General features: G+C 40.9%; 1 protein-coding gene across 1 annotated transcript in view; it reads right to left on the bottom strand.

The window, feature by feature from the left end:
* LOC126252792 (solute carrier family 22 member 7-like) overlaps window positions 1-20,287 on the bottom strand; it is a 109,234-nt gene extending 88,947 nt beyond the window's left edge. Inside the window, exon 1 of the mRNA XM_049953728.1 lies at window positions 20,236-20,287. Within this exon, the coding sequence (XP_049809685.1) occupies window positions 20,236-20,247 (12 nt within the window). The 5' untranslated portion in view covers window positions 20,248-20,287. The remainder of the gene's footprint in view (window positions 1-20,235) is intronic.
* Window positions 20,288-20,970: the final 683 nt, after the last annotated feature.

Genomic DNA, 20,970 nt, shown 5'->3' with positions numbered 1-20,970 from the left:
ACCCCCACCCCAGCAGGAGATTGCTGCTGCTGGTTCTTCCACTGTGTTTCTTTCCAGATAGTAACTAATGTGAGTACCAAGATCCAGGGGTTTGAAATGAGCTTTCTCCCATGGCTTTGCCCACATATCCACATGACACACATATTTCACCTATATTTAACGTATTTCATACGTATTTGTACACGTATTTCACCTTTATCTCTAGTGAATTTACCCCTGAGATCTCATTTTCACAGAGCTCATTGTGTATGTCGCCTTACCTCCTGAACTATATGCTGTACAATGAGATAGCTTTACAGATGCATTCAATGATATATGTGGCTACTATCTCCGAAATGTATTGTGAATAGAACTAGTAGCAAGTAAGTAATAAATGAAAACTTAATACATCTAGTGTTTATGATGTCGTATCTCCTGAACTATGTGTCATACAAAGACATATTTTTCTAGATACATTCAGTGGTATATGTGGATACTGTGTGCAAATAAAGTTAGTACCAACGAAGAAATAAAATTAAATATCATGCCCCATACGGCAGTTTTTCACGCAACTCAGTGTTTATGACGTCATATCTCCTGAACTCTGTGTCTTATAATGACAAGTATGTGAATACTGTCTGGAAAATGTGTTTTGAGTACAATTAGTAGTAAATGAAAACGTCGTTGTTTCATGCAGCAGTTTTACAGCATGGACAGCGAAAAATGTAATAAGTGAGAAAATTTTTCTCACTTTCATCGTTTTGTGGAGTTCGTCTGTGAGCAAAGGTTTTGTACAGGTTTGAAATTATTTGTAAAGTTTGTTGCAAGTCTCTAAGTGCTCCCGTTCTCAAATACTGGATGCTTAAAGTGTGGGTATTCGCTTTTTCACTTGCACCCCCATTCCTTTGATAGGTAGTTTGTTCTTACCCTCAATTTCCAGACAGTAACTGATATGTGTACCAACTATGGCTGAAAACAGTCCAGTGGCTTAGTACCAGATCTGGAACATACATATATATTTACATACATACAAAAATATGTACTTATATACGCTTGCATCCATTTTTATAAAATAGATGGATTAGGGCAACCATTTTCCTGATCACTGCAATTTATTATTAGTAACTGATATGTGTACCAACTATGGCTGAAAACAGTCCAGTGGCTTAGTACCAGATCTGGAACATACATATATATTTACATACATACAAAAATATGTACTTATATAGGCTTGCATCCATTTTTATAAAATAGATGGATTAGGGCAACCATTTTCCTGATCACTGCAATTTATTATTCTTACCACAGATGTCTATTACCCAGTTAGTATACTTAATGACACAAGATGGCGCCCAGTGTTAGTAACAAGCTCATTATCGCACACAAGACACAGCCAGTGCTGTGCTAACAAGTAAGTATAAAAGTACATGAAGTTCCATAAATGCATGATATTTCGCTAGTTACAACAATTACTAACATGTTTAGCGCATTATTTAAGCTTTATAACTTTGAGCATTGTAAAATATGAAGCATAAATTTCATAATTACATGAAGAAATTAAGTGCTGTAAGGAACTCACCAACCGCTTGTGCTTCCAGTAGATAACATTATCAGCACTAACTGAGGTGTATGGTTGCTTTATCAACGTTTCAAAACATTAAGCAAGCGTTTGCACATATCACATACTTCAGTATAGTGCACACAGACTGCTCATGCTCCCCTACCAAAAGACACATGCCACCAGCTACAGATGCCATCCAGCTGCTGTAGCACACTTCCACACATTGCACCTCACAGCAGCCTGGAAGTAGACACAACTGCACTGTCTCAGTCAGTACCTCTTCTTGCGTGACCCAGTGTGACCTGTGTATCCTCATGTGGCACACCCACTGCCTCAGCTGACAGGTACGGCCTTTACCTTATCTCCATCAGACATATCATGCTTCCATATGTTTTTGCTTCAATACGTTAAGGCACCCTTCCACAAGCACAGGCAGAGAGGCTTTCAATAGTACATACCAGACCTGTAGGCATAATACTGCCTAGACACTATATCTCGATGTCTGGACGTCATTCAGCGCCAGCATATGCTCTCCAGACACTTTGTCGTAGTGTCTTGACACCGAAGGCCAGCTGTATAGCCTCCAGATGACTGGAGCTTATCAGAGATGCTTTGGGAACTCAAATGGGAGTGACTGGAGGAAAGGCGACGTTCCTTTCAGGGAGCACTGTTGAGAAAATTTAGAGAAACGACATTTGAGGCGAGACTGCAGAACGACTCTGCTGAAACCAATGTAAATTTCGCCCAAGGACCACGAAGATAAGATTAGAGGGATTAGAGCTCCTATGGAGATATATAGACAGTCGATTTTGACTTTCTCTGTTTGTGAGTGGAATGGGAAAGGAAATGACTGGTATTGGTACAGGGTACACTATAGCATACACCATACATACAGTGGCTTGCGGAGTATGTACGTAGATGTAGATGTAAACAAGCCGTTCAACAATCTCTGCCTATTGGACGGTTTCAGTGGCTGTCTAACGATATCGTCAGATTACATGATTAATCAGATGTGGCGGCGGCTTTTGATGTAGGATATGTCATGGAGGCAGACATAGCATATCCTACTAGTTTGGATACAATGCGCAGCTGTTTGCTGCCATGCCCAGACTGGCTAGTTTCCCAAAACAGTTACCTTCCCAAGTTGATGACGATACTGGAAGATAAAAATGATCTATATATCATAATAGAAACCCAAAGCAGTGTTGCTGTTTGGTTGGAACTGATTAGTCATCCTCACTATTAAATTTGTTCCATCATCCTGATTGAAGAAATACATTGATGTTAACTTTGCTAAGAGGACTTTTGCAACATTTGGTTTTGGGAAAGATTTTTACAATATAATTTTCGGGAAACCATGACGAAATTCACTTAACAGCTAAATGGATTGGCTGCTATGGCGCAAAAACTTAAATAGCTAGGCAAAATTTAAAACAGGCCACAATCTTCTACAAAGAATTCGTCACACTATAGATGGCAAAGGTTTTGGCAGAATTCGCGAAACCTGTTTACGTCAATATGTGCGTGCCACACTTATCCAGACTCCACATGTACCAGATTCACTATAAGTTTCAAAAACTCGTTTTGCACACCTGAAGTTACTTTATATATACACTCCTGGAAATTGAAATAAGAACACCGTGAATTCATTGTCCCAGGAAGGGGAAACTTTATTGACACATTCCTGTGGTCAGATACTGACAGAACCACAGGCACATAGACACAGGCAACAGAGCATGCACAATGTCGGCACTAGTACAGTGTATATCCACCTTTCGCAGCAATGCAGGCTGCTATTCTCCCATGGAGACGATCGTAGAGATGCTGGATGTAGTCCTGTGGAACGGCTTGCCATGCCATTTCCACCTGGCGTCTCAGCTGGACCAGCGTTCGTGCTGGACGTGCAGACCGCGTGAGACGACGCTTCATCCAGTCCCAAACATGCTCAATGGGGGACAGATCCGGAGATCTTGCTGGCCAGGGTAGTTGACTTACACCTTCTAGAGCACGTTGGGTGGCACGGGATACATGCGGACGTGCATTGTCCTGTTGGAACAGCAAGTTCCCTTGCCGGTCTAGGAATGGTAGAACGATGGGTTCGATGACGGTTTGCATGTACCGTGCACTATTCAGTGTCCCCTCGACGATCACCAGTGGTGCACGGCCAGTGTAGGAGATCGCTCCCCACACCATGATGCCGGGTGTTGGCCCTGTGTGCCTCGGTCGTATGCAGTCCTGATTGTGGCGCTCACCTGCACGGCGCCAAACACGCATACGACCATCATTGGCACCAAGGCAGAAGCGACTCTCATCGCTGAAGACGACACGTCTCCATTCGTCCCTCCATTCACGCCTGTCGCGACACCACTGGAGGCGGGCTGCACGATGTTGGGGCGTGAGCGGAAGACGGCCTAACGGTGTGCGGGACCGTAGCCCAGCTTCATGGAGACGGTTGCGAATGGTCCTCGCCGATACCCCAGGAGCAACAGTGTCCCTAATTTGCTGGGAAGTGACGGTGCGGTCCCCTACGGCACTGCGTAGGATCCTACGGTCTTGGCGTGCATCCGTGCGTCGCTGCGGTCCGGTCCCAGGTCGACGGGCACGTGCACCTTCCGCCGACCACTGGCGACAACATCGATGTACTGTGGAGACCTCACGCCCCACGTGTTGAGCAATTCGGCGGTACGTCCACCCGGCCTCCCGCATGCCCACTATACGCCCTCGCTCAAAGTCCGTCAACTGCACATACGGTTCACGTCCACGCTGTCGCGGCATGCTACCAGTGTTAAAGACTGCGATGGAGCTCCGTATGCCACGGCAAACTGGCTGACACTGACGGCGGCGATGCACAAATGCTGCGCAGCTAGCGCCATTCGACGGCCAACACCGCGGTTCCTGGTGTGTCCGCTGTGCCGTGCGTGTGATCATTGCTTGTACAGCCCTCTCGCAGTGTCCGGAGCAAGTATGGTGGGTCTGACACACCGGTGTCAATGTGTTCTTTTTTCCATTTCCAGGAGTGTATATGGACAGCTAAGTCTATTGGGTGGATGGTTGTATATGCAGTATTAAGATGCCACACCAAAATAATATTTATGGCATAATAGTAACAAACAGCGAAGTTATCGCAGAAATGAATGATGTGCCTAATTGCCACTGGTTGAGGAGTTTGTAGGTCTTATATCGAAAATGTACACATACCATTCAATACACAAGCCACTCAAACATGGGCAAAGTGTTTACAACATGAGGTCTCAATGGCTCTCACAGTTGACGATTACTCAAATTCCATTGCAGTAGTGATGGTAGTGTTCCAACTCCTCGTCCACATATGGCATACCAAGTTAATATTCAGGTCGTGAGGTAGATACTGCATCACAGCTGAACATTGGCCTGTCACCTCATGTCATTTGTGAGGACCACTTAGAAACCATCTCATAATCACACTATTCATTTGAGTGTCAGCAACAGACTCAATTATTCATTTGTGTGTGTGTGTGTGTGTGTGTGTGTGTGTGTGTGTGTGTGTGTGTGTGTGTGTGTGTGTGTGCATTCTATGTATCTGTCTGAGCTGATTGCACAGTATGTGTGCGTGTGACTTATGCATATTGCAAAGTTTCATTAGTTTTTATATATTGCAATTTTACTAGTCCCCAAAATCAGTATTATCAGTTTTTAGTGGTACACAGTTTTTTCGCTTCCCTTTTAAAAATGTCTCACTAACATTGCAGTAGCTTTATCAAAGAAATACAACTCTAACACAACAACAACTGTATTTTTAAAAAAGAATGATAACTGCAACATTTCAACAACTATATCAAAAAAAACAAATTGTTAACTTTTAAAGCCTCTCATGAGAAACATATTGAGCTGCACACTATCGGAAGCATATATAGATTCTTTTAACTCTTCATTAGTGTACGTATTTGTTCTCAATTTAATGCTGCTAGTCATTATTATTAATAGTTTTCATTTCCGATGTAAAACCATCTCTAATATCTCAAGGAAATATCATATAAAAATTGTTACCACAGAAAATATACTGTAAATAAATCAGAAATTAATTCCTTATTGTATACTGCTGCTGTTCTTATTTACAAAATAACCCCTAACACATATGTAAGTACATAGATACATATGCCAGCTTCCTGGCAGTGTCCCTGTGTATTACATGCTAATTATGCACTAGCCACATGATAGTTCCTTGTGTCTTGGCACATTACATGTCTCTGAATATTTCAATGATGCAGCGTTTGTGGAGAACATTGTGATAAGACATCCTACATTTGTGTATATGGCAAAAGAAATATGCTTATATACAAATTGCCCTAATTCACTGTAGAAGCCTTGACTGTTGGTGCTGAATAAGAAACATAATCTCACAATTATTGTTTAAAGTTGCTGAAGGAAAGTCTCTGTGGGAGACATATTCCTGACATATAATTCACCCATTGTACTGAATTTGAGCTGCTATACTGTGTGACATCATTGCATTGTTTCAAGCATATCAAGCTACGAAACTCGTAATTCTCCTATGTTACCACTGAGAACTGGTGCACCGATGGCTGCGTGTGACGATTTTATACTTTACTCTCATGCTTCTGCACCTGCTTCAAGTGCTGATGTATTGTGATTTCTTCACCTCAAAAGTCGAGAAGATTCTTGTTTTGGTCTACAGTATTGAACTCAAGATAGTCTAATGCCTGGATAGCCACTGGGAGGTATATCTCATTCGTGGGCAGTTCAGTGGTTTTCAATGCTAAGCTCACCATAGGGAAGAATCAACTGAGGTACACATTCATTGCCGTGTTGCACTGGACACAAATCTAAGTGATATTAGGAATACTGTTGTATGTACCAAGACCCCTTGTTTGGCTAAAATGGTTCAAATGGCTCTGAGCACTATGGGACTCAACTGCTGAGGTCATTAGTCCCCTAGAACTTAGAACTAGTTAAACCTAACTAACCTAAGGACATCACAAACATCCATGCCCGAGGCAGGATTCGAACCTGCGACCGTAGCGGTCTTGCGGTTCCAGACTGCAGCGCCTTTAACCGCACGGCCACTTCGGCCGGCACCCCTTGTTTAAATCAATTGGTGCAAACTAATTCATACATAGAATTAGCAGTCATCCTTTAACCTAATAGTGTGTCACGTAACATCTAAACCTCTGCTGATGCAGTGACGTGCATGGTGCTTGTTTTTACGCAGTCATCACGAGGAATATAAGTTATCCAATTCTGTGTTGAAATTTTCGTTTATTTTTCAAACTAACTGTGTACGTCATCAGTGCACACATATGAGAATTTTCAAGGTGTCATTGTGAGTAAAGTCTGCTACATAAAATAGCAGTCTATCTGTGGCTAAATATGGCTGTTGGTGATGGTAATTTTAATTTGCATATGCCAACGACTCTGAGAATGAATTCCTCACATACTCATTTGAGACATTACACATTCGTTTCCCCTTTACTTGTGCACGATAAAATAATGTTAATAAAAACTAATAACCGCTTCACCCTGCAATTGAAAGGTTTCATGCGTGCAGTCAGAACTATTGTTTTAACGTTGATCACTGATGCCTGGTAGCTTATTATTTTAATTATATGTCAATAAAGGAAACAGTCATCAATTACATCACAACTAGCTTATATTTGTCAACTATCGATATTTATGTTTTAGTAAATATGCCAGCCACAGTTTTTAAATCCAGTGGAAATGGCAAATGGAATGAAATATTCAGTTTATAGATAACCACTAGCAAAGCATCACGCCAAACAATTGTCGTTGTTGTATAGCTCCGGACAGGCGTACTGACGGTTGTCTGCAAGTCCGCTGATGCCGCATCTGTGCCTGGTCTGGCTCTCTCTCTCTCTCTCTCTCTCTCTCTCTCTAATACTCGAAAATGGCAACGCTGTGTGTCCATCATTGCCTAGTTCAAGCGCCAGTGGAGCGTCAGTAGCGAAACGGCGTGTAGGTTTTTGCACAGTTCTTGTTTTCCATTCCTTACTGAGTTATTAGTTTCGGCAGTCTGACTCAAAGTAAAAAAGGGTATTTTGTGGTATTATTCGTGAAATTTATTTACTACGTAGAAGTGTTTGTGTGACTTGAAAATGGAAAAGCAGGAAGAAAGTGAGATTTCCCCTGTGCCATGTGAGTCTTGTTTACACACAACTCCAACAAAACGCACTCTGACATCAGGAATAATGCGACTGAAAAATGCAATTGAGTTTTGACGGCAAAACTAATCCAGAATCCACAATGTCTACAAATATTTATAACACTTTGTAGCAATGATGATAAAATGTTAGCATCAACACACATGCTCGTTAGGAAAGGTAGACATAATCAATAGCAACGACATCAAGCAATGCAGTCGTATTACTACATAAAATTCACAATCTAACAATGGCGAAAATGTGTTCAGCACACAGAAGACCTACAGAAAAACGATTTTGAAAAATAAGTCGTCCGAGGCAGTGAATTGAGCCTACAATCATCAACTGCAATGATAACTCAACAACTACAGATGATAAGAGCAAAAACGCAATGAGGTAGATGACACAAGTGAACACCACTTTTCCCTCAATTAACTGTACAGTTATAACAACAACGTTTCATAAGGAATAATTTAATAAAATATTAAATTGTAAACGAATTGTATTGTTAGTGTTTTGTATTCATTTGCAAGCAAAATCTGTACGTATATCAGACCGGATTCCATGGGGAACGTATATGCGCAGAGACTGCACAAACACTTGTAAAACAAGGTAGGAATTTACTGGAATCAGTTGCGTAGTAAACTTGTTGTTTGGCAGACCTAGATTTCAGCTATCTTAGAGTTAAGAGTTAACGTCAGTGCTTTTAGAAAGTGTTACACTGACCAATTATGTGTCTTCGTTAGCCTGATTCTCTGCTTGAAATTGCAGTAATTACATTTTTTACCCTGTGCACTGAAAAATGCAAATAACGACTTGAATGAGACGGTTTTTAAAATGTTTTTAAATTCAAGTAATGTACACATACACTGCATGATGCGTTACACAACCAAAGCGGAAACTATTATAATGAGTAATAGAGGTGCATGTGACTATAAATGAATTTCGCTCCCGCTGTGACAACTGTGCGCTAACAGCCACCCGCCAGTATGACTGAGCAGAACTGTAGCGGGGTAAGGATTGTAAAGAAAATCGAATCTGCTATCACTGCAGGATGCAGGGTCATGTCTCGAGAGATTGTCGCAGCAAGAAGAATGGTAATGAGAACAACAGGCAATCTGCCAGATATTTAAACGAATACGGGGACGTACGGGTCACCACTCCGTCCGCCCCTTGACAGAGACAGTGATTCCTGTTAGTTTCAGCGAAAATCAGACTGAAAATGACTTCGTGATTGGTGCTGTATATCGTGGGAGAAACATCAAACTACTTATTGACACAGGAGCACAGCCGGCCCCTGGTGGCCGAGCGGGTCAAGGCGCTTCAGTCTGGAACCGCGCGACTGCTACGGTCGCAGGTTCGAAACCTGCCTCGGGCACGGATGTGTGTCATGTTCTTAGGTTAGTTAGGTTTAAGTAGTTCTAAGTTCTAGGGGACTGATGACCTGATATGTTAAGTCCCATAGTGCTCAGAACCATTTGAACCATTTGAACAGGAGCACAGACCTCATTAATGTGGTGTTGCATAAATAAACGGAAAAATTGAAACCGCCGCTATTAAAAGCGCAAGGGTTAAACGGAGAAAAGCTACGTAATTATGGAGAAGTTGACGTAGAATTAATTCTTGGCCAAGGCCAAGATGAAGGTGAAAATAAAGATAAATACACAGCAAGGGTGCAAGTAGTTTCAAATAACGAAACGCGTTACGACGGTGTACTTGTTTTTGATTTCTTGTCCGCTAACGAGGCAGAGATATTTGTCACAGAAACAAAGATCAGACTTGGCCGTAGCAACTACAACCTAGGATATCGTTCTTCAGATCGTACTCAAAGGAGCATCAATACTGACGTCATGGGAATGGACCACCCACACGATGCATCAGTTCAAACCGTCCGAGTCGATGTTCAAATTGATAGCCTCAGCAAATTCCCAAGGGAGCAGGAAAGACAATCTACGTTGAAATTAAGTCACCCCAATGCAAGGAAGGAACTTTGTTATTAATTGAGCGACCCGAGAAAAGTGAGTTACTGGATACAGTGCATTGTAATGTTGCTAGAAGTGTAGGTGTCGTTACAATGGTGAGACAGAATGTCGCAAAAGTCCCGGTTACAATAACGAATATGAGCAATGAGGATGTTGCTTTGCCACGAGGACCGAAAGTTGCTGAAGTGTCGAACGTAAGTAAAAGTGACGTAATAAGATTGCAGATGAGGTGACAAATGCTGCAGTTATAAACACAGATTTTCGTAACAGTACCGCAAAATTACAACGAGGAGACGAAGTTAATAATGAACTGAAGCGCCATATTTGGGAAAAGATAGAACATTTGACAGCTGATGAACAGAAGATTTTAGCGCCTGTTTTGTTGGAGTATGCAGATTTATTCCAAGAACGTGCAAAACCACCTGTCACTCATTTAGTTCAGCATCGTTTTCATTTAGGGAATGCAGCCCCAATCACACAGAAACCTTACCGGATTCCATTTAGTCAAAGAGAGTTGGTAGAAGACTTGGTTATAGAACAATTAGAAGCCGGAATTATAAAAACAAGAGATCCTTCAGACCCACTGTGAAGTTCGCCTGTTGTAACTGTAAAGAAGAAATCAATTTCCGGAGAACCACAGTTCCGTTTTTGTGTTGATTACCGATCTTTGAATGCTGTGACCACACTTGACATTTACCCCTTACCAAATTTAGTGGAAACCTTGGATTACTTGGGCAGATGCCGAATTTTTTCAGCATGTGATTTAACAAGTGGTTATCACCAGTTAACAGTGCATCCAGATGATCAAGCAAAAACTTCATATGTAACAGCAGCAGGAGTATACAAGTATCTTCGTATGCTGTTTGGACTTCGTAATGCTCCAGCTACATTTCAACGCCTGATGGATTCAGTTTTACGAGGGCTCATCCCAACACAAGCACTTGTTTTCCTTGATGATGTAATAATTTTTGGTGAAATCATGGAGCAGCATACTGAGAGACTACAAGCTGTTTTTGAGCGTATAAGAAGCAGTCCTGTCTTTATCAATAGATAAATGTCATTTTGCACAAAGTAAAGTTAACTATCTTGGTCATGTTATAACCATTGAAGGTGTTCGATCTGATCCAAGATTAATTGAAGATGTAAAGAATTTTCCTGAACCACAGAATTTGGAAGAACTTAAAACTGCTCTAACCACAGCCCCAGTGTTACCCTATCCGATTTTCAGTAAACATTTATTCTTTCAACGGATGCATCCAATTTTGCCATAGGTGCAATCTTGTGTCAAGAAGTTGATGGTCATGAACATCCAATCTCATTTGCTTCCAGACAATTAAACAAAGCAGAATGTAATTATACTACTACTGATAAGGAGCTTTGTGCTTTGGTTTTTGGTATAACACGTAACAGATGTTTCTTAAGAGGAAGAGAATTTACAGTGCCGCATTTAAATGGTTATTGAGCTTAAAGGATCCAAATTCCAGATTAGCAAGATGGGCATTAAGACTGAGTGAGTACCAATTTAAGGTTATTCACCGACCTGGTAAACAACATGTGAATGCTAATGTAATGAGCCGAAAAGTCAATGTTTGTGTTACAAGGAGTCGAGAAGAAGAGTTAAAGGCAGCTCAGGAAAAAGATCCACAATGCAAATTACGGAAAAAATTATCAATGTTTTGTCGAAAAAGATGGATTATTGTACAAAATCACTAGTAAAGGAAAATGTCTAGTTATTCCAGAAAGCATGAAAGAGCAAATCATGAGAGAGCAACACGATTCTTTATTATCAGGACATTGCGGTAAAAAAGCAACAAACATTAAAGTAGCTCAAATGCTTTGGTGGCCGAGCCGCAAAGCTGACGTTTTCGAGTTTGTTTCACAATCTGATTCCTGTAACAGACAGAATAATGTAGGAAAAAGTAGAGCGCCATTGCAAAAACCGCCAGAAACAAGTGAACCATTTGAACGAGTAGGACTAGATGTCGTAGGACAGTTGCCTTCGACAAAAGATGGAAACAAATACATATTGACAATGTTAGATTATTTCTCTAGATACCTTCTCATGATACCAATACCTGATCAGAGCGTTGAGACTATAGCTAAAGTTTTTGTAAAAGAATGGATTCTTAAGTTTGGAACACAGTTAAGTATAATTAGTGATCAAGGAACGAATTTTATGAGTGAATAACTTAAACAGACTTGTAAGCTTACGCAAATAACTCGGTTAAGGACTACACCAGCACACCCTGAAGGAAATGGAAGAATCGAGCGAGTCCACAGAACAATAATTAAAATGGTTAGCCACTATGTGAGCAGCAAACACAACAATTAGGATGTCTGTTAACCGTACTGGTATGTTGTTACAACCACAAAATGCACAGCACAACTGGCCTAAGTCCATATGAGATCGCCTACGGAAGAAGAATGCATTCACCTTTGGACTTTGAACGATCGACTGCCGGAATCAGCAATGAACATGTAAGGGATCTAGCACGCAAGCTAAAGGAAGCATGGAGGGAGTGAAACAGCGGAATCATGAATCCTTCTACATCTACATTTATACTCCGCAAGCCACCCAACGGCGTGTGGCGGAGGGCACTTTACGTGCCACTGTCATTACCTCCCTTTCCTGTTCCAGTCGCGTATGGTTCGCGGGAAGAACGACTGTCTGAAAGCCTCCGTGCCGGCTCTAATCTCTCTAATTTCACATTCGTGGTCTCCACGGGAGGTATAAGTAGGGGGAAGCAATATATTCGATACCTCATCCAGAAACGCACCCTCTCGAAACCTGGCGAGCAAGCTACACCGCGATGCAGAGCGCCTCTCTTGCAGAGTCTGCCACTTGAGTTTATTAAACATCTCCGTAACGCTATCACGGTTACCAAATAACCCTGTGACGAAACGCGCCGCTCTTCTTTGGATCTTCTCTATCTCCTCCGTCAACCCGATCTGGTACGGATCCCACACTGATGAGCAATACTCAAGTATAGGTCGAACGAGTGTTTTGTAAGCCACCTCCTTTGATGATGGACTACATTTTCTAAGCACTCTCCCAATGAATCTCAACCTGGTACCCGCCTTACCAACAATTAATTTTATATGATCATTCCACTTCAAATCGTTCCGCACGCATACTCCCAGATATTTTACAGAAGTAACTGCTACCAGTGTTTGTTCCGCTATCATATAATCATACAATAAAGGATCCTTCTATCTATGTATTCGCAATACATTACATTTGTCTATGTTAAGGGTCAGTTGCCACTCCCTGCACCAAGTGCCTATCCGCTGCAAATCTTCCTGCATTTCGCTACAATTTTCTAATGCTGCAACTTCTCTATATACTACAGCATCATCCGCGAAAAGCCGCATGGAACTTCCGACACTATCTACTAGGTCATTTATATATATTGTGAAAAACAATGGTCCCATAACACTCCCCTGTGACACGCCAGAGGTTACTTTAACGTCGGTAGACGTCTCTCCATTGATAACAACATGCTGTGTTCTGTTTGCTAAAAACTCTTCAATCCAGCCACACAGCTGGTCTGATATTCCGTAGGCTCTTACTTTGTTTATCAGGCGACAGTGCGGAACTGTATCGAACGCCTTCCGGAAGTCAAGAAAAGTAGCATCTACCTGGGAGCCTGTATCTAATATTTTCTGGGTCTCATGAACAAATAAAGCGAGATGGGTCTCACACGATCGCTGTTTCCGGAATCCATGTTGATTCCTACATAGTAGATTCAGGGTTTCCATAAACGACATGATACTCGAGCAAAAAACATGTTCTAAAATTCTACAACAGATCGACGTCAGAGATATAGGTCTATAGTTTTGCGCATCTGCTCGACGACCCTTCTTGAAGACTGGGACTACCTGTGCTCTTTTCCAATCATTTGGAACCTTCCGTTCCTGTAGAGACTCGCGGTACACGGCTGTTAGAAGGGGGGCAAGTTCTTTCGCGTACTCTGTGTAGAATCGAATTGGTATCCCATCAGGTGCAGTGGACTTTCCTCTGTTGAGTGATTCCAGTTGCTTTTCTATTCCTGGGACACTTATTTCGATGTCAGCCATTTTTTCGTTTGTGCGAGGGTTTAGAGAAGGAACTGCAGTGCGGTCTTCCTCTGTGAAACAGCTTTGGAAAAAGGTGTTTAGTATTTCAGCTTTACGCGTGTCATCCTCTGTTTCAATGCCAGCATCATCCCGGAGTGTCTGGATATGCTGTTTCGAGCCACTTACTGATTTAACGTAAGACCAGAACTTCCTAGGATTTTCTGTCAAGTCGGTACATAGAATTTTACTTTCGAATTCACTGAACGCTTCATGCATAGCCCTCCTTACGCTAACATTGACATCGTTTAGCTTCTGTTTGTCTGAGAGGTTTTGGCTGCGTTTAAACTTGGAGTGAAGCTCTCTTTGCTTTCGCAGTAGTTTCCTAACTTTGTTGTTGTACCACGGTGGGTTTTTCGCGTCCCTCACAGTTTTACTCGGCATGTACCTGTCTAAAACGCATTTTACGATTGCCTTGAACTTTTTCCATAAACACTCAACATTGTCAGTGTCGGAACAGAAATTTTCGTTTTGATCTGTTAGGTAGTCTGAAATCTGCCTTCTATTACTCTTCCTAAACAGATAAACCTTCCTCCCTTGTTTATATTCCTATTAACTTCCATATTCAGGGATGCTGAAACGGCCTTATGATCACTGATTCCCTGTTCTGCACATACAGAGTCGAAAAGTTTTGGTCTGTTTGTTATCAGTAGGTCCAAGACAACACGACCGCCAAGCAGCAGTGCCACAGTATCGAGTTGGAGATCTTGTGTATCTGAGCAACGTGGTGTTAAGAGCCAAGTCAAAAAGCTTTAAGAAGTGTTGGAAAGGACCATATCCAATCTTGGAGGTGTTGTCGCCAGTCACTCTTAAGCTCAAACTGCCCTTTCGTTTGATTGTCGTTCATATCAATCGTGTAAAGCCATTTCTGGGTAGATTTCCTGTAGTATCGCAAGACGACGAGGACCGACCTAGAGGCAGACCTGCTGTTCTTCAAATCTAGGAAACGAGAATCGCGAGGTCGCAGTCCAGACTTCGAGGCCGAGGCATCGCCACGTTCTGAGCGATCCTGTTCCAGACACCCCTACAATCTGCGTAAACGTGTGCAGTGTGTGAGAGTGCAATGCGTGCGTATATTTCAGCCATGTGCTTACGTGAACGTGTTGCGAAAATTTAGTATAGAAGCTATTGCACGAGTGCACAAGTGAAACTAAACCTTTTATTCCAGAGGTAACCACAAGAAACTTTTATTTTATGTTCATTGTTAACTCTAGTATTTAGAACTAATTAAACATGTTCATTTTTATTCTAATGCTTGCTATGATAGCGTATTCTACTAATTCTGTAGTAATAGTACCACAGAGTACAGGTGTTTTGTTTGAACCACGTTCAGACATGGTAGTTTCAACAAGTAATACAAAATTTGTCCTCAAGTACAATCTGAGTGAAATCCAGCAACAGTTCAATTATGTAAAGAAGCAAATTGACCTAATTCGTTCTGTTAAGGGCAATGATACAGCTTTGGAAATGGGTACATCTTGGTATAATAACTGGATCACAGCCAAAATGCAGGTAGTGTCTACATTTGCTAATTATGAGCAAGAGATTTACTCTTTCTTAAAGCTTTTGCCACACAAAACTTTAATTAGGAGTAAACGTGCCTGGTTTGATTTTGGAGGGAGTATGCTTCGCACTGTATTTGGTACTTTAACTAGTCGGGATCTATGGGAAGTTAAAGGCAAAATATTAGCTCTTGAACAACAGCCCAGTACAGATTCAACTAACCTCTCTAATGAAATTATCGTATTAAAGAACATGCAAAGAACCATTACTAACCTCACAGTTTTCATTGAATGTAATGTAATTTATCTCACATTTCCACGTACTTCGTAATGAAACGAAAGTAAATATCCAAGAACTATTCCAAGAATTAAATGCTGTGAGTGCACACTTAAATTTATACACTCTTTTGTTAAGGATTACTGATAGTTTATCAAATGCTAGAAGTGATGCTCTTAACTTAAAAAGAGCCTTAGAAAGTAGTTTAAATTATTGTTGAGCAGCTTATTGCTATATCCAGAACAATTTTTACACATCCTACTATCAATGGAACAAAAGCTAGATGCAACATATACTATGATTTACCCTGTTACAATTTATATGCATACTATAAGTTAACCACCAGACAATTCTTAATGATTGAAGATGAATTAACTGTTATTGTTTCTATTCCCATTGCTAGATCAAAGCATAATTTTGAAATGTAAAAGATTTATACTTACCCTGTGAAATTGAGACAGGCAGGTATTCATGTAAAGTATGTACTGAATGATTATCTACTGATCAGCAAGTATCGTAGATATTTTGTGTCCCTAAATGAAAATGATTTGCATATGTGTAAAAGTAGTCATAAGCTAATTTGCCCTGAATCGGTGGTATACTTAGACAGTAGAGTGTACAGCTGTGAGAAAGAATCGTATATGAATCATCCCCCCAAGAGAGGATTGCCGTAGAATTTTAACGCATTTTTATCAGCCATTTCTTAAACAATGTTCTGAAGGTATAATTTTCTCATTAAACTCCACCCTTGATGGCACATTTGCATGTAAAAACTATGATACACCTGAGCTACCCTTTACACTAAAATTGAACAATAGTGGATTAATCTTGAATGCCACACATTGTGATTTATCATGTGAACTATTTGATATGCCTAGTGTGTTGCCAACTACATTTCATGCAACTGGACATTTGCCATTAACGAGAATGTTATCTGTTTATTACAATGGTTCATACATACGAACATATGGAAAGCATTCCTTATCAAGTTTTTCTGAAGACAATAATTTAATTAAGGACATCCATTAAATTGTAACCTCTTCAAATAATGAGTTAAATTTCATTGAAGTGGCAAATAGAATTAAGTCCTTCAATTCATCCAGTAATGTTAATGCATACTTGATTGTCAGTATTGTGTTTTTACTGCTTTTATTAATTTGTTTTTTGTCAACAGCATTTGTCATGCATAAAATTGTCAGCTTGAAGGCACACTTCTCTGTACCGAACGTTACTGTGTCTGCAAATGAAATACATGTTGCAATGCCTTCTGATGCCACAAATGACGAAAAAGATTCATAACGCCCAGGAGGTCGTTTAGAGCCACCTATGGTTGCCGTTGTTCTTTGGGGAGAGTGATGTAAGGGTCTACGGATTGCGCGCAGCCGTACGGTACGTTAACACGCGCTCGCCAGCCGACCTGTCTGGAATGCTGACAATTTGCTTGGTCAGTAAACTCGTGTCCGGCCGCGACTGGCCGCCGTCCGCAGCGGGCAGTATTAACTAGCGCGGCCTCGGGCGCGATTATGTCTCTTTTCTTAGCTCACCATGGAGCCTTTTGATACGACCGTAATTAGCCGGTGTTGGGATGTCAGACACAGTGATGACGGGTGCGCGTAGCGTGCGTGTTTTATAATCCGCCTTCGTTAATAGAATTGTTTAAACTTACCTCTCGTGTTCGCGTATTGCCGTACCTCAAGAACCCACCGCTTACAAATCCTGACAAAATATTCGTGTAATCATCATCCGGGGCAACAACACAAACTAACCCCCTTGTAGTAGGTTACCACTTAGCAATGAGATCGGTACATATGCCGCCCGAGTTATCACCGTGTCAGTATTGGCTCTTGAACGAAATACTTTCATGACCACTGGTCTAAACGCACTAACCTGAAGGGCTTAGTATGCGTTTCGAGATTGTAAGAGAAAGAAAATTAGGAGATAAAGCGTTATCGCTTACCTTGCAGATTAAGGATTACTAATATTGTAATACGCAGGGGAAAACCAATTCCGTGTTTCTGCTTTTGCTTTTCTACGCTCAATTTCAGTCCCTGTGTTACACATGATTACCTGCACAATAACTTAGGTGCCAGCGACAGCCTTGACATATGACCAGAATTTCTTTGAGATTTGTGTTTTTGACTGTATGTTTTGGCGGATCCTTCGTATTATGAAGTGTTTTTCTGTTCAACATATCGCTCCTGTGTTTGGTCAACATTTCTTTTTTTTTAATTGAGCCGCGGTTTTTCTGCGGAGATATGAAACGAGCGCCTCTTTTTCTATATTACTGGAAACGTAAATGTTCCCAGTTACTGTAACTGTTCTTTACAGAAAGTAGTCATAGTCGCTACAAATGATTCATGGTTGTTGATAACTCAATATGGATATCCTCAAAGATGTGAGGTCTATTTCTTGCCATTAGGTCTAACGCATTTCCATCATGAGTCAGCTTCCAAATGTCTGTTGTAGGTTGTAATTACCTCTCTTAGTGAAGAGATCTTGCCAGGGTTGCAATTTAGAATAGATTTAGCACATACCATATGAAGTTCATTTATGTAAGTGAACTACAGGTTCAACGTTTTTGTGTTTAGGCTTTATAACAACTACTGTTCATTTCTCCACATCATGTTATTGAGGCTGTAAGTTGTGAATTACTTATCGGACACTCTACAACACCAGAAGACAGACAAGATAGCTTAATTTACAGCACCACGAAAAGTGCAACACACGTGTCATTAAGACCAAGCGATAAGAATATTTCGAAAATTAAAATTCTTACTGGAGCAAGGTCACAGTGCATCAGAGAGAAACTAATACTCTCGTTGATAATTGTAATACTGTGCAATACGAATATTCATAAATGTCCACATAAATATGTCAATTTTATAGGTTATACAAAAATTAGCCGGCAGTTCCTGATACAACACACCTTTTGTAACTGTATTGTAAGAGTCGTGCGTGTTCTACATATCTAAAATCGTGAGTACCACGGTTATGTAGACATGTACTGATTATTTCTGGGTAGCATTTGTGCTATTAACCTATTTCTGGCTAAATATTGAACGAAATTCGTCCATACTTCGTGCAAGATGTCTGAGCCAGGCAAAATACCCTCAGACTTCAAAAAGAATATAATCATTACAGTTTCAAATAAAGCAGGTGCTGACAGGTGTGAGTATTACCGAACTATCAGTTCAATAAGTCGAGATTTAAAATACAAACATGATTTCTTTACAGAAGAATGGAAAAACTGGTAGAAGCTAACCTCGGGAGAAGTTCAGTTTGGATTCCGGAGAGATGTCGGAACACTTCAAGCAATATTTACCTTACTACTTAGAACATACTGTCGGTTATCGAAAAGCAAACCTCCGCTTATAGCATTTGTAGTCTTAGAGATAGCTTTTGACAATGCTGACTGGCGTACACTCTGAAATTCTGAAGGTGGCAGGCGTAAAATACGGGGAGCAAAAGGCCATTTACAACTTGTACAAAAACCAGACGGCAGTTATGAGTCGAGCGGCTTGATAGGGAAGCAGTGGTTTAGAAGACAAGGAGAAAGAGTTTTAGTCTATCGCCGATATTATTCAGTCCGTACACTGAGCAAGTAGTAAAGGAAACCAAAGAAAAATTTGGAGTAGGAATTAAAGTTCACGGAGAAGAAATAAAAATTCAAAGGTTTGCTGATGACATTGAGACAGTAAAGGACGTGGAAGAGCAGTTGAATGGAATAGATAGTGCGTTGAATAGAGGAAATAGGTTGAACGTCAACAAACGCAAAACAAGGATAATGGAACTTAGTCGAATTAAATCAGGTGATGCCGAGGGAATTAGGTAAGGAAACGAAAAACTTAAATTAGTACAGGAGTTTTATTATGCGGGCAGTAAAATAGGGGATGACGGTCGAAGTGGAGGGGATATTAAATGTAGTCTGGCAACTGCAAGAAAAGTGTTTCTGAAAAAAAGAAATTTGTTGAAATCTAATATAGATTTAAGTCCTAGGAAGTCTTTGTCTGAAGGTTCGCCACGTATGGAAGTGAAACAGAGGTAATAAACAGTTTAGACAAGAATAGAGTAGAAGCTTTTGAAATGTCGTGCTACAGATGCATGCAGAACATTAGTTGGGCAGGTCACATAACTGATGAGGTGGTACTGAATAGAACGGGGGGGGGGGGGGGGGGGTTGTTGTGCAATTTGATTATAAGAAGGGATCAGTTGGTAGGACACATTCAGAGACACCAATTTAGTATGGGAGAGAAGTGTGGAGAGTAAAAATCGTAGAGGGAGACCGGAAGATAAATACAGTAAGCAGATGTAAGTTGCATTAGTTACTCGGAGATGAACAGACTTGCGCAGGATAGAGTAGCGTAGAGAGCTGCACCAGATCAGTCTTCGCACTGAATACCACAACGCACAACACATTCAACGATTTTGAGATAGTTTCTGGATGATGATTGATAACAAATTTGTGTTATGGCTTTCTTACCGTTCTGGTTAGTACAACTTACGATGCTAAAGCTAATCCTTTAATATTTACTTGTGCAGTTTTCAGTTCCATATGTGAGGAACAGACACGGATACACAGAACGCAATGTAGTAAGAATTAGGTAAGTGCAGGAATCAGTGAACGTGAATCATTGAGGACAACACATTAGAACAATGTAATACTCACATCCTCAGTCATAATAGTGAAGTCGCAGAAGTGTTTTCTCTTCGAACTGTTGTTGTCTTCTGCTCATCCTTTTGTGGACTGTACTAGAGTACTTATCTCCTGTTGTCCACAACTAAAACTGATAAGCATAATTAGCAGTAAAATATTAACTTTCGACTTTATCTTACGTACAACGCAAAGTGACAACTAAATTTACGTTGTGTTGCTTGTAACTCTAAACTTAGAAAACCTAACTCATGCGATAGTAGGTTGGAGTACTAGCAAAACGGAGCGAAAGTTGATGCTCCAACTTATGTGAGAGCCTTATAGCTACCAAATGAGATTAACAGTTATTTTCTCAGCTGATACAACACTGACGGAAAAAGTCACAACACCAAAAAATATTTAATGTAGAGTAATGAAATTTCGGGAATACGTTTGTCTAGGTAGCATATTTAAGTGATTAATACTGCAAGATCACAGGCTAATATAAGAGCAAGACAAGCCATCACAAATATGAAATGCTGGCACATTAATAACCGGTGCAAGCGCCAGAATGTTGAATGCAAGCACACAAACGTGCATGCATTGTGTTGAACAGGTGCCGGATGTCAGTTTGTTGGATTGTGTTCCACGTATGTTGCACTTGGTCGGTCTCGGTCAATACAGGGACGGTTAATGCCGTTTGTGGATGACACTGCAGTTGACACCCGATGATGTCCGCAAGGTGTTTGATACAGTTCCCCACAGTCGTTT

Source organism: Schistocerca nitens, chromosome 4 (genome assembly GCF_023898315.1).
Source record: "Schistocerca nitens isolate TAMUIC-IGC-003100 chromosome 4, iqSchNite1.1, whole genome shotgun sequence".
NCBI classification, from domain to species: Eukaryota; Metazoa; Arthropoda; class Insecta; order Orthoptera; family Acrididae; genus Schistocerca; species Schistocerca nitens.
This window is presented reverse-complemented; position numbering and strand designations above follow the sequence as displayed.